The sequence below is a fragment of the Pongo abelii genome, chromosome 17, assembly GCF_028885655.2.
Source record: "Pongo abelii isolate AG06213 chromosome 17, NHGRI_mPonAbe1-v2.0_pri, whole genome shotgun sequence".
Classification (NCBI taxonomy): domain Eukaryota; kingdom Metazoa; phylum Chordata; class Mammalia; order Primates; family Hominidae; genus Pongo; species Pongo abelii.
Window position 1 is genome coordinate 46,331,136 of NC_072002.2, and position 14,031 is coordinate 46,345,166.

The 14,031-nt window shown below is 43.1% G+C and overlaps 1 protein-coding gene across 2 annotated transcripts in view; it reads left to right on the forward strand.

Annotated features, from left to right (window-relative positions):
* Positions 1 to 14,031, forward strand: part of RNF125 (ring finger protein 125) — a 53,706-nt gene that overhangs the window by 25,649 nt on the left and 14,026 nt on the right. For both annotated transcript variants that reach the window (XM_054537773.2, XM_024236017.3), the window contains exon 4: positions 1,061 to 1,151. In XM_054537773.2, coding sequence (XP_054393748.1) covers positions 1,061 to 1,151 — 91 coding nt within the window. The remainder of the gene's footprint in view (positions 1 to 1,060; positions 1,152 to 14,031) is intronic.

Genomic DNA, 14,031 nt, shown 5'->3' on the forward strand with positions numbered 1-14,031 from the left:
GTTTCATGCCTATTGCCCAGGCTGGAGTGCAATGGTGCGATCCCGGCTCACTGCACTTCTCTTTAGGAGAGAAGTGCAATCTGAGCATGCATTAGCTGAGAAACTGAGTATTGCAGCACCCAGCTGTCCTTGGATTACCTTTTTCTTCCTCCCTTTCCTAATTCACATAACATTTAGATGGGTGTTATTTGTTTTCCAACTTCACTAGCATATAACTACGTGCATCAGCCTGTATTGTTAGTTTCCAGTGAAGAATGAAAAGTGACCTGCAGTCCGGGCAAGGTGGCTCACACCTGTAATCTCAGCACTTTGGGAGGTCAAGGGGAGGATTGCTTGAGCTCAGGAGTTTGAGACCAGCTTGGGCAACATGGTGAAACTCCCACCTCTATTAAAAATACAAAAAATTAGCATGGTGGCATGTGCCTGTGGTCTGAGCTACTCGGGAGGCTGAGACAGGAGGAACATTTGAGCCCAGGAAGTGGAGGTTGCAGTGAGCCAAGATTGCACCACTGCACTCCAGCCTGGGTAACAGAGTGAGACTCCCTCTCCAAAAAAAAAAAGAAAGAAAAAGAAAAGTGACCTGCAGCTACCTTATTAAACCTTTATGTACATTTAGGAATATTTGTCCCTTATGTGTGCTGTCCAAGATGTGTCCACTGGGCACTTGAAATGTGGCTAGTCCAAATTCAGATGTGTGGCCAGGTGCGGTGGCTCATGCCTGTAATCCCAGCACTTTGGGAGGCCGAGGTGGGTGGATCACCTTAAGTCAGGAGTTCAAGACCAGCCTGGCCAACATGGTGAAACCCCATCTCTACTAAAAATACAAAGATTAGCCTGGTGTGGTGGTGGGGGCCTGTAATCCCTGCTACTTGGGAGGCTGAGGCAGGAGGATCCCTTGAACCCGGGAGGTGGGGAGGTTGCATTGAGCTGAGATCATGCCACTGCATTCCAGCCTGGGCCACAGAGCAAGACTCTTGTCTCAAAAAAAAAAGAAAAAAAAAGTGACTACTATCTAGTTGCCAGCCATTTTAGTATTATTTGTATTCTGTGCTATTTCCAGGTGTGTATGTCCCTTTTGTCAGAGGGAACTGGATGAAGACAGCTTGCTGGATCATTGTATTACTCATCACAGATCAGAACAGAGGCCTGTGGTAAGGATTTTTGTTACATGTATTACAGCAATGTCTGAATTCAGGACACATTAGGAAAGCCATTTAATAGATTTCTATTTATACACACATTATAAAGGATAATGATTTAAGTTAAGGTTATGGTAACTCTGTGACTGTTTGCAATATGTGAAAGTGTTGAGTTGAAACTGATAAGAATGACTAATGTGTAATCACTCATTTATGAAATTACACATTATCTCTAACAGGTAATCGTGGGCATAATCAACTAAAATGATCCAAAATGCACAGTTAAGATCTAAGTTTACCAGCCGGGCCAATATGGTGAAACCCCATCTCTACTAAAAATACAAAAATTAGCTGGGTACGTTGGCGGGCTTGTGTAATCCCAGCTACTAGGGAGGCTGAGGCAGAAGAATCTCTTGAACCTGGGAGGCGGAAGTTGCAGTGAGCCGAGATGGAGCCACTGTACTCCAGCCTGGGCAACAGAGCAAGACTGTCTCAAAAAAAAAAAAAAATCTAAGTTTAGTACACTAACTATGGTTATAGCCTATGTTTAGAACATTTAAAAATAATGCAAATAGTGTTATTATGACACTACACTAGAAACAAAAAGTAGACATTCATCTTCATTAATGTGTCATTTTATTCATGGTTAATATTTATCCATATGTTTGCATAGTAAATGTACATATTGCTCATTATTTCCTGTATTCATTGTGAATGATGCTTTTTTCTTTTCAGCCTTGGCGTTTTAGTTCTTCAAGGGTCTTTTATAATTTTCATTTTTGTATAGTTGTGAGGTAAGGCAGAGTGGATACATCATTGTTTACTTAAGCTATTTTATTTTTATTTTTTTGAGACAGGCCGTAGTGCAGTGGTGCCATCTTGGCTCACTGCAACCTTGTTCTCCCAGGTTCAAGCGATCCTTCTGCCTCAGCCCCTCAAATAGATGGGACTGCGGGCACGTGCCACTACACCTGCCTAATTTTGTTGTTGTTGTTGTTGTTATTGTTTTTAGACGGAGTCTTGCTCTGTTACCAGGCTGGAGTGCAGTGGCATGATCTTGGCTCAATGCAACATCTGCCTCCCGGGTTCAAGCCATTCCCCTGCCTCAGCCTCCTGAGTAGCTGGGACTACAGGCGTGTGCCACCATGCCTTGCTAATTTTTTGTATTTTTTTAATAGAGACAGGGTTTCACCATGTTGGCCAGGATGGTCTTGATCTTCTGACCTCGTGATTTACCCGCATTGGCCTCCCAAAGCCTGGGATTACAGGTGTGAGCCACCGCACCTGGCCTGGATTGTTAACCAGTTTTTAGAATTTGAGTTCATATTCTTGTATGCTTTAACTTTTCCTTATATTGGAATTTTTCTAAGAGGAAATTCCTTACATTACTATTTCTGCAATTAATAATGCAGACTTTTTAATAGCTCTTGAAATGACTTTTAAAGTGCTTTCCAAAAAGTCTGAGTCAATTTATATTTGTGTCAGCAATGTATGAGTAAACCACTTTTACCTTAATCTGACCATAATTGGGAACATTTATTTTTAATTTACCCTGGCTCAACAAATATAAAATGATACTTTGAAGATTATTTTATGTAATATGTAGTTTTATGTAATATATACACAAATGTGTGTGTGTTGTTTTATTATATGAGTTTTTAGGGGTTTTTTAGTTTTAGGGTTTTTTCCATAAAATCCTTTCAGAAAGTGGATGAAATTGAAACCTAAGTATATTAGACAGGTAGGTAGATAGATAATGGATAGAAATAAAGATGACAGAGAATAAAGAGAAAGATAGATACAGCTGGGCACAGTGGCTCACACCTGTAATCCAGGACTTTGGGAGGCCAAGGTGGGCAGATTACTTGAGGCCAGGAGTTTGAGACCAGCCTGGCCAACATGGTGAAACACCGTCTCTACTATTAAAAATACAAAAATTAGCAAGGCGTGGTGGCATGCGCCTTCAGTCCCAGCTACTCGGGAGGCTGAGGTGGGAGGATTGCTTGAGCCTGGAAGGACGGAGGTTGAAGTGAACTGAGATGGTGCCACTGCACTCCAGCCTGGGCAATAAAACAAGAACCTGTCTCAGGCCAGGTGCGGTGGCTCATGCCTATAATCTCAGCACTTTGGGAGGCTGAGGCGGATGGATCACCTAAGGTTAGGAGTTCAAGACCAGCCTGACCAACATGGTGAAACCCCGTCTCCACTAAAAATACAAAAAAAAAAAAAAAAAAAAAATTAGCTGGGTGTGGTGGGGGGCACCTGTAATCCCAGCTACTTGGAAGGCTGAGGCAGTAGAATCACTTGAACCTCGGAGATGGAGGTTGCAGTGAGCTGAGATCACACCATTGCACTCCAGCATGGGCAACAAAAGCGAAACTCTATCTCAAAAAACAAACAAACAAACAAAAAACGAAAAAACCCCAAAAAACCTGTCTCAAAAAAAAAGAGAAAATCCTCACAGCAATCCTGTGAGATAGGCTTGATGATTATCCCCATTTTAAAAATGATAAACTGAGGCTCAGAGAGGTTAAGTCAATCATACAAGGTCACACAGCTGGTAAGTAACAAAGACACAATTTGAATACAGTAATCTAGCTCCAGGGCTGTGTGGGAAACCCCTGTGGTCTATAGCAAGTTCAAGAGAAAAGCATGCAGAGATATTTTTTATTGATCTTAATGGCCTAGGGAGTTGGCAGTTGGATTGGCTAAGTAGGAGCTTGTTAAGTGTTGAGGGAGCAGAGGCAATGGTCACGGGCTTTTCCTGCTCAAGTTGCTCTGTAGGAGGAACTGGGCTAGGGAGTTGTGTCACAATAGGTCACTGGGGAGCTAGAGGAAGTTAGAAGAAAGCATAAGGATGGAATGACAGTGACTACTATCACTGAGTTTACTGAGTTCTAAGTATTTTCTTGTCTCCTAGCAACTCTGTGAAGAAGGTTGAACCCTGACCATTAGTACCCAGGGTGCTGCTTTGGCTGGAAGAATGCCAGGACCTCTGGACTGTGGTCCTAGGCTGCATCTAAGCAGCAATCTGGGGCAGGCCATGTACTGGTCAGTTCCGTGGTACTGTGTACCTGCTCCAGCAGAAATCCAGTCCACATCCTGCTCAGTTTGGCCCAAATTGAAGGTGGCCCATGAAGCTAGGTCCTCCATGATTTTACAGGTCTTCAGGGTCATTGAAGACAGCTGACCTAAGCAGGGAAACAAACTAGGAATGGTGGAATCAGATTGCCTGTGGGATTTTGTAGTTAAATCCTGGGCTTTAAAGGGGATAGGCTTGGTTGTAATCCCAGGAAGTCTATTAAATTCTCTCTGTCACTGTTTCATCATTTGTAAAATGGGGATGGTGATGACATTCATGCCTTTTTCACAAGTAGTAAATGAATCAGGCATATAATAAAGTAAGCACTCTGTCTCCTGGTGATCACTCCATTAATAGAAGACGGTGGTGGTGATAGTGGAGGTTCACTACACTTTTTCAATTCTATAAAATCAGGCCTAGAGAAGATTTCTTAGAGGAAGTGATGTCCTCTCACAGAGAACCCACATGGGGTGGTGGTGTGAGTTGGGGGGGTGGCGGGGAGGAGGAGGATGGGGAAGTGAAGTGGTAAAATCTCATCACAAAGACCAGGATGCTATCATGGCCTTGAAGCAGGAGCAGATTGTTCAGAAATCCAAGGTTCTGTAATACTCTAGGGCTGTCTAGAGGTGGTAATTGGAACACAAGACCTTCAGGTGTCCTGTGTTAGTGTTTCACTCTTGAGCAGAAGCTCAAGAGCATGTCACTCTGAAGGGTCTAGAGCCACTAGAAGTCATGATTTACCCCATGGTTAGGAAAAGGCAGGGGACAGATATGTGGTATAGCTGGGGTTCACATGCTTAGGGATCCCTAATGGGGACATGTGGGTGAAAACACACTGAGGGAAGTCCTGGACAAGGAGGGCTGGGTCCAGTGCTGATTCTGGATGGGTGTGGAAGTTAACCAGGAATTATTGCTTTAAAGGACTGGATTACAGGTTTTGCAAGCAGATAAGGTCAGTGACATCATCTGACTTACCTCACATAAGAGGTTTCCTGGCAGTTAGAGATTTCCTGGGTAAATGATTCTTCTGACTTCCAAAAATAATTAGATAACTCAGAGATCAAACCACAAGATAACCATCTTTTCTTTCTGAGCTGCTCAAGAATGATAAAATGTTTGTTAAAAACATCAGGGGATTTTGACTTTTCTTATATGCAGCCTTAAGAGCCAATAGCTCCTTTTTGTCAAGCAGTAATTATATTGTTATATGCTGCCATTTTTTAAAAGTTGGAGACAGGGTCTCGCTCTATCACCTAGGCCGGACTGCAGTGGTGCAGTAATAGCTCACTGTAACCTTGAACTCCTGGGCTCAAGTGATCCTCACCTCAGCTTCCTGAGTAGCTGGGACTACAGGTGTGTACCATCACAACTGTATAATTCTTTAATTATTATTTTTTTATTTTTTATTTTTGGTAAAGATGAGATCTTGCTATGTTGCCCAGGCTGGTCTCAAATTCCTGGCTTCAAGCTATCCTCCCATCTTGGCTTCTGAAAGCATTGAGTTTACAGGCATGAGCCACTAAGCTCGGTCATTTATTTTTTTAAATAATTCTATCTCTGGAATATTAGACTCAAAGGAAGCAGATGACACAAACAGCATGCTTTAGACTGAATTATGAGACCACTTTTTTCTTTTTCCTTAAATGTAGATAACATTAATGAGACCACTTTTGAGAGAAATGTATTTTATTCTGTAAAGGGAAGATGTTTTAGCAAGAACCTTGCCCTCCAGCTAGTCTCTCTGTCCAGAGTGCTTTTTTTTTTTTTTTTTGAAGAGACGGTGTTTCATCATCATGTTGCCCAGGCTGAGTCTCGAACTTGTGAGCTCAAGCGATCCACCCTCCTCGGTCCCCCAAAGTGCTGGGATTACAGGCATGAGCCACCGCGCCCGGCCTCAAAGTTCTCTTTCTTTCACTGGTTGGCTCTTACTCATCCTTTGGAGCTTAGCTTAAATTTTACTTCCTCAAGGAAGCCCTCCCTGACACTCGTTAATTTCAGCTTTTGCTTTTCTCCCCTCTACTTTTCAGTATTAACCACAACTTATAATTGCATATTCATTTCGTGTCTGTCTCTCCCTCTAATTTATTAGGCTTATGGAGTCATGGGACCTAAGTCTTTCGTTTAACACGGCATGCCCAGTTCTTTGCAGAGTGCCTAGAACATAGCAGGATGTAGTGATGTGGAAAAAAGATAGTAAAGAAAGACAGGCTGGGCGTGGTGGCTCACACCTGTAATCCCAGCACTTTGGGAGGCCAAGGCAGGTGGATCACCTGAGGTCAGGAGTTCGAGACTAGCCTGGCCAACATGGTGAAACCCCGTCTCTACTAAAAATGCAAAAATTAGCTGGGCATGTTGGCAGGAGCCTGTAATCTCAGCTACTCAGGAGGCTGAGGCAGGAGAATCACTTGAACCCAGGAAGCGGAGGTTGCAGTGAGCCAAAATCATGCCATTGCACTCCAGCCTGGGCGACAAGAGCAAGACTCTGTCTTAAAAAAAAAAAAAGACATAATTCCATTCACCCTGATTCAGAGGTTCCAGTGAGTTCTATATTTTGGTTTTTTTTTTTTTTTTTTTGAGACGGAGTCTTGCTCTGTCGCCAGGCTGGAGCGTAGTGGCGCGATCTCACTGCAACCTCGGACTCCCTGGTTCAAGCAATTCTCCTGCCTCAGCCTCCCAAGTAGCTGGGATTACAGGCATGCACCACCGCACCCAGCTAATTTTTGCATTTTTAATAGAGATGGGGTTTCACCATGTTGGCCAGGATGGTCTCGATCTCCTGACCTCGTGATCTGCCCACCTCAGCCTCCCAGAGTGCTGGGATTACAGGCGTGAGCCACCATGCCCAGCCTGAGTTCTATATTTTCTACGTTACCCTGGGGGCTCATTCCTTAAGGAAGGGACAGGACTTTTGGTTTGAAGTGTAAACTGTGATGATTACATCCTGGGCTACCCCTCTCCATAGCAGTTAATTTCCGTGAGTACTTAGAATATCTGTGACTTGATGCCACAGTGGAGATCTATGTGGTAATAATTCTGGAAGGAAAAAAAAATCCCCTATAGATTTGCTTTCAGTGGCTGGGTGTGGTGGCTCATGCCTGTAATCCCAGCACTTTGGGAGGCTGAGGTGGGCAGATCACAAGATCAGGAGTTTAAGACCAGCCTGGCCAATATGGTGAAACCCTGTCTCTACTAAATATACAAAAATTAGCCGGGCACGGTGGCGTGTGCCTGTAGTCCCAGCTGCTCAGGAGGCTGAGGCAGGAGAATTTTGAACCTGGGAGGTGGAGGTTGCAGTGAGTCGAGATCGTACCACTACACTCTAGCCTGGGTGACAGAGAGAGACTCTATCTCGAAAAAAAAAAAAAAATTAGGTATGCAGTCTTGTACCTTGATTTTAATTACATAGTTGCCTGTGAGTATTTTCAGTGTATGTTCCTTTTTTCTTCTTTGGGTATTGGATTGAGTAACCTTTAATTACCTCCTCAAATGGCACTTGTCATCACGTGGAAAGTGTTCTATAATCAGCTGAGTTGCTGTGGAGGTTAATCTAAGCCACAGACAGAGCGGAGTGTCCATTAGAGATATTCTGAAGGATCGAATCCTTTGCATCTTGGGATGGCTGTAACATGAGTGCACTGTCATCCAGCTCTTTTACACTTGTACTCCTAGAATCATCTTCTGACTTCAGGAGAACTTGATAGAACATGCTGTTCACTAAGGATCATTGATATTAGATTGCATACATAGTACTTGGCAACTGAAATCCCTCAACAGTAAAATATGGTGTTCATGCATATGTGCTGTTAGAACCCAAGAAAAGGGTACCAGAAAAAAATTAAGTTCTGACACACTTATTTTCTATTAAATATTAAATCAGTCATGCACAGACTTTAGAAATGGAATTCAAGTTTTATAGTAGAAAATAGATGTCATTGGCTGGGCGTGGTGGCTCACGCCTGTAATCCCAGCCCTTCGGGAGGCCGAGGTAGGCAGATCACCTGAGGTCAGGAGTTCAAGACCAGCCTGACCAACATGGAGAAACCCCGTTTCTACTAAAAATACAAAATTAGCCGGGCATGGTGGTACCTACCTGTAATCCCAGCTACTCGGGAGGCTGAGGCAGGAGAATCGCTTGAACCCGGGAGGTGGAGGTTGTAGTGAGCTGAGACTGTGCCATTGCACTCCAGCCTGGGCAACAAGAGTGAAACTCTGTCTCAAACAAAAAAAAAGAAAGAACATATATGTCATTCACAGTGAGGGCTGTCAGACCTCCACTGAGTATGATATTGTTTTAGGGATTCCCTATAACAATACAAAAATGGGGAAAAACGATCAACTTTAGGCCAACTCTTCAGGCGTAGTGGCTCACACCTGTAATCCCAGCACTTTGGGAGGCTAAAGCAGGCAGATCACTTGTGGTCAGGAGGTCAGGATTTCAAGACCAGCCTGGCCAACATGGTGAAATCCCATCTCTAGAAAACAATTTTAAAAATTAGCCAGGCACATTGGTGTGTGCCTCTAGGAGGCAGGAGGATTGCTTGAGCGCGGCAGGTAGAGGCTGCAGTGAGCAGAGATCGTGCCATTGCACTCCAGCCTGGGTGATGAGAGTAAAACCCTGTCTTAAAAAAAAAAAAAAAAGGAGAACTAGAAAGCCGACTACCCTGTTGGTTATGATCTGTCAGTATTGCCTTTATTCTTAATGGGATAAGGGAGGGGTGTCTTACTGAAAACCCTGGTAAGGACCAGTTCAGAAAGACTAGGGGGAAGACAGGATATTTGACTCCATGTATCTATGAAGCAGTATCAACTCCATTTCTGTGTCTTTGGTGTTTGGTGTGAGAAACTTGAGGAAATGTATCCTAATAGACCTATGTTAGATGCTCTCACCTATGATCCTGATGATCAAAACTCATATGATCCTGTGAAGATGTTTGTACTTTTTTACTTTTTTTTTTTTTTTTTTGAGACAGAGTTTCACTGTTGTTGCCCAGGCTGGAGCACAATGGCGCAGTCTCGGCTCAGAGCAACCTCCACCTCCTGGGTTCAAACGATTCTCCTGCCTCAGCCTCCCAAGTAGGTGGGATTACAGGCGTGTGCCACCATGCCGGCTAATTTTTGTATTTTTAGTAGAAACGTGGTTTCACCATGTTGACCAAGTTGGTCTCGAACTCCTGACCTCAGGTGTTCCTCCCACTGTGGCCTCCCAAAGTGCCACGATTACCGGCATGAGCCACTGCACCTGGCCTGTACATTTTATGTATTCTCAGAAGCCCTTACATTGGTGATTCCTAATATTTTCTCTGTCCCATCACATCTAAAAAATATAATACTGAACAAAATCATTCTTATTTTTCCATAAGTAATAGTGATGCATGAGAGTGGTGAGAACTCCTCTGGGGAGAAAATATGGTTGTATCAGAATTTAGGGAAGGAAGGTTATATCATTGAAAAAGAACTCTCATCTGATTCTGTGTATCAACTATTCTTCTCCTATTTCTGACCTGCCCAAGTGCTCTGTTATAGGAACTGATATGAAGTAGAAGACATTTGGAAAAAACAAAAAGCTAGCAAAAATCCATCAGAAGAGAAAGAAAAGTACTAGAAATCTTTTTCCTAAAAGGAATTCTTTATTCATGAGGTGTCTACTGTGTGTCAAGTTATGCTAGGTCTAGGCATAAGGAAATAAGATAAATATGACTTGTTCTTGCCCTAGGATCCTTTATTCTAAGGAAGAAGAAAATTTGAATAAAATATATATTATCTAATCTGCAAAGTATATATTTTATTCCTACTTTAGATATGAAAAATTGAATTTGAGCTTCTATTATGTGCCAAATCCTATGCAAGCTAACATAGCAAGAATTTAGGCCAGCTGCAGTGGCTTACACCTGTAATCCCAGCACTTTGGGAGGCCGAGGTGGGGGGATTGTTTGACCCCATGAGTTCAAGGCCAGCCTGGGCAACAGAGCAAGACCCTGTCTCTACAACAACAACAACAAAATTAGCTGGACCTGGTGGTGCACACCTGTAATCCCAGCCGCTAGGGAGGCTGAGGTGGGAGGATCTCTTGAGCCCAGGAGTTTGAGGCTGCAGTGAGCTATGATGGCACCACTGCACTCCAGCCTGGGCAACAAAAGGAGACCATGTCTCTAAAAAAAAAAAAGAAATTAGACCAAGTTATTCTTATTTAGTTTTTCCTATTCCAACATCTTGCTCCCTGTATTCGTTCTCACACTGCTATAAAGAACTGCCCAAGACTGGGTAATTTAGAAAGGAAGGAGGTTTAATTGACTCACAGTTGCACATGGCTAGGGTGGCCTCAGGAATTATGGCAGAAGGCAAATGGCAAGCAAGGCAGCTTTTTCACAAGCAGGAGAGAGAATGAACGCAGGAGGAACTACCACACACTTACAAGACCATCAGATCTTGTGAGAACTCATTTTTATGAGAACAGCATGGGGGAAACCGCCCCCATGATTCAATTACCTACACCTGCTCTCTCCCTTGACACTTGGGGATTGTGGGGATTATTAAGAGAACATTTAGGCCAGGTGCGGTGGCTCATGCCTGTAATCCCAGCACTTTGGGAGGCCAAGGCGGGCGGATCACCTGAGGTGGGGAGTTTGAGACCAGCCTGACCAACATGGAGAAATCCGTCTCTACTAAAAATACAAAATTAGCCGGGTGTGGTGGCTCATGCCTGTAATCCCAGCTTCTCGGGAGGCTGAGGCAGGAGAATCGCTTGAACCTGGGAGGCGGAGGTTGCAGTGAGCCGAGATCACGCCATTGCACTCCAGCCTGGGTAACAAGAGTGAAACTCCATCTCAAAAAAAAAAAAAAATTTAAAAATTAAAAGAAATTTAAATCCTAATTTTAAGAAACTTAAGAAATCCATTATTATTTCTGGCTGCCTTTATAAAAGACACTTTTTTTTTTTAACATCATATAGGACTTTTTTTTCCCTGGAATTTGCAAGGACTCTTACTCTCTTCAATATTCCTGAAAATGAAAGTAAGTGGCTCATGTAGGAAGAAGGAGAGATTTTGTAGACTTTCTGTAAAGCGAACAGACTTTAGGTACTGACTCCTCGTAAATCTAGACTGTTCTAAAATTGCCCTACAAAGCTCTGAGAAAATGACTTACATGAATAAAGAGAAAAAGGACTGGCCTGGCATGGTGGCTCCCGACTGTAATCCCAGCACTTTGGGAGGCTGAGGCGGGCAGATCACCTGAGGTCAGGAGTTTGAGACCAGCCTGACCAACATAGAGAACCACCCCCCCATGTCTACTAAAAATACAAAATTAGCTGGGCATGGTGCCCCATGCCTGTAATCCCAGCTACTCGGGAGGCTGAGGCAGGTGAATCACTTGAACCCAGGAGGCAGAGATTGTGTTGCAGTGAGCTGAGATCACGCCATTGCACCCCAGCCTGGGCAAAAAGAGCAAAACTCCATCTCAAAAAAAAAAAAAGAGAGAGACAATTTTAGAAAAAAAGATAATAACATTAAAAAATAAAAAAGATAACAGCAAAATTCTGTCTCAAAAAAATTTAAAAAAAAGAGCACAAGGAGTGGGAAGTTTTTCTAATTCTCATGGATTATAGTAAGAGAATGAGAACAGGTGCAAAAGGAACTCAATGCCCTTGGCTTTATGCCAACAATGATTTTTTTACACAGCAAAAAATTACAAACCTTCTTCCTCATCTCTCTTCCTCAAGCTTATACATAATAGACATACAGCAGCATTTCTATTTCTACAATATACTTGGGCTGTTTATAGTATTGAGCTCATAAAGATTTTTACGCAGTCGTAGAGAAAAGTGTCCTCAGAGGTGATCTAATGTAGCCTCCCTCTCAAGGTGATAAGTAACTTACTGTGTGAGTGCTTGAAGTTTTCCAGAATGGTAACCCAGTTATTACAAGGATTTTGTTTCTACACCTTTCAACATCTTAATTTCCCTTCTGTGTCTATTGCAGTTTATTGATGTTTTCCTTACCCAGCACTTAAAATAGAACACAGCACTCCAAGAATGGTCAGTGAATGCAGAACAGAGGAAACAACCATTATTCTAGATAATTGAATGTTATCCATACAGCACTGTACTAGCTTTTGTATGATTGAGTCATATTTCTGGCCTAATTATGATTCTCAGTAAAATAGAACCCCAAATGACTTTTTTTTTTTTTTTCTGAGATGGAGTTTTGCTGTTGTTGCCCAGGCTGGAGCGTAGTGGCGCGATCTCGGCTCACTGCAACCTCTGCCTCCCAGATTCAAGCGATTCTCCTGCCTCAGCCTCCCAAGTAGCTGGGATTATAGGGCCATGCCTCCACACCTGGCTAATTTTTATATTTTTAGTAGAGACAGGGTTTCTGCATGTTGGTCAGGCTGGTCTCAAACTCCTTACCTCAGGTGATCCGCCCACCTCGGCCTCCCAAAATGCTGGGATTACAGGCGTGAGCTACCGCGCCTAGTCCAAATGACTGTTTTTTTATAGGTACTGGAGTTAAGAAAGGTGTTCTCCATTACAGCCTAGGTATTAGATTTAGAATTTCTCATTTGTTCACCTACCATTTTATCTTGTTTCTCTGAAAGAAATTATATTGTCTTTAAGGCAGTGGTTCTCAAGCTTTATCATGCATGAGAATCATCTACAAGACCTGTTTAAACATAGATTGCTGGCCTCTGCCCCTAGAGTGTCTGATAAAATAGGTCTGAGCTAGGGCCTGAAAATTTGCATTTCTAACAAGTTACCAGATGGTGGCAATGCTGCTGATCTGAGGACCCCACGCTGAGAACCATTGCTTCCTTTAAAGCGCTAAAGTGGCCAGGCACCGTGGCTTATGCCAGTAGTCCCAGCATTTTATGAGGCCAAAGTGGGAGGGTCACTTAAAGCCAGGAGTTTGTGGTTACAGTGAGCCATGATCATACCATTGCACTCCAGCCTGGGTGACAGAGTGAGACCCCATCTCTAAAAAAAAAAAAAAAAAAAAAAAAAAAAATTAGAGGGCAAGTGAGAAGTATGACCATATATGTACTTTCAATTTTTGTGGATGCATAGTAGGTGTATATATTTATGGGGCACATGAAATACCTTGATACAGGCATGTAGCGTGTAATAATCACATCAGGGTAAATGGCATACCCATCACCTTAAGCATTTATCCTTTCTTTGTGTTACAAACAATCCAATTATACTCTTTTTTTTGAGAAGGAGTCTCGTTCTGTCGCCCAGGCTAGAGTGCAATAGTACAATCTTGGCTCACTGCGACCTCTGCCTCTCAGGTTCAAGGGATTCTCCTGCCTCAGCCTCCCAAGGAGCTGGGACTACAGGCTCATGTGACCACACCCAGCTAATTTTTGTATTTTTAGTAGAGACAGGGTTTCACCATGTTGGTTAGGCTGGTCTCAAACTCCTGACCTCAGGTGATCCACCCACCTTGGCCTCCCAAAGTGCTGGGATTTCAGGTGTGAGCCCCTGTGCCTGGCCTATACTCTTAAATGTACAATACATTATTGTTGACTTTAATCACCCTGTTGCGCTATGAAATGCTCAATCTTATACATTCTATCTAACTATATTTGTGTACCCATTAACCATGCCCACGTCCCCCAATCCCCACTACCCTTCCCAGCCTCTGGTAACCATCATTCTACCCTCTATCTCCATGAGTTCAATTGGTTTAATTTTTAGCTCCCACGAATAAATGAGGACATGTGAAGTTTGTCTTTCTGTGCTAGGCTTATTTCACTTAACATAATGTCCTCCAGTTCCATCCATGTTGTTGCAAATGACAAAATCTCATTCGTTTT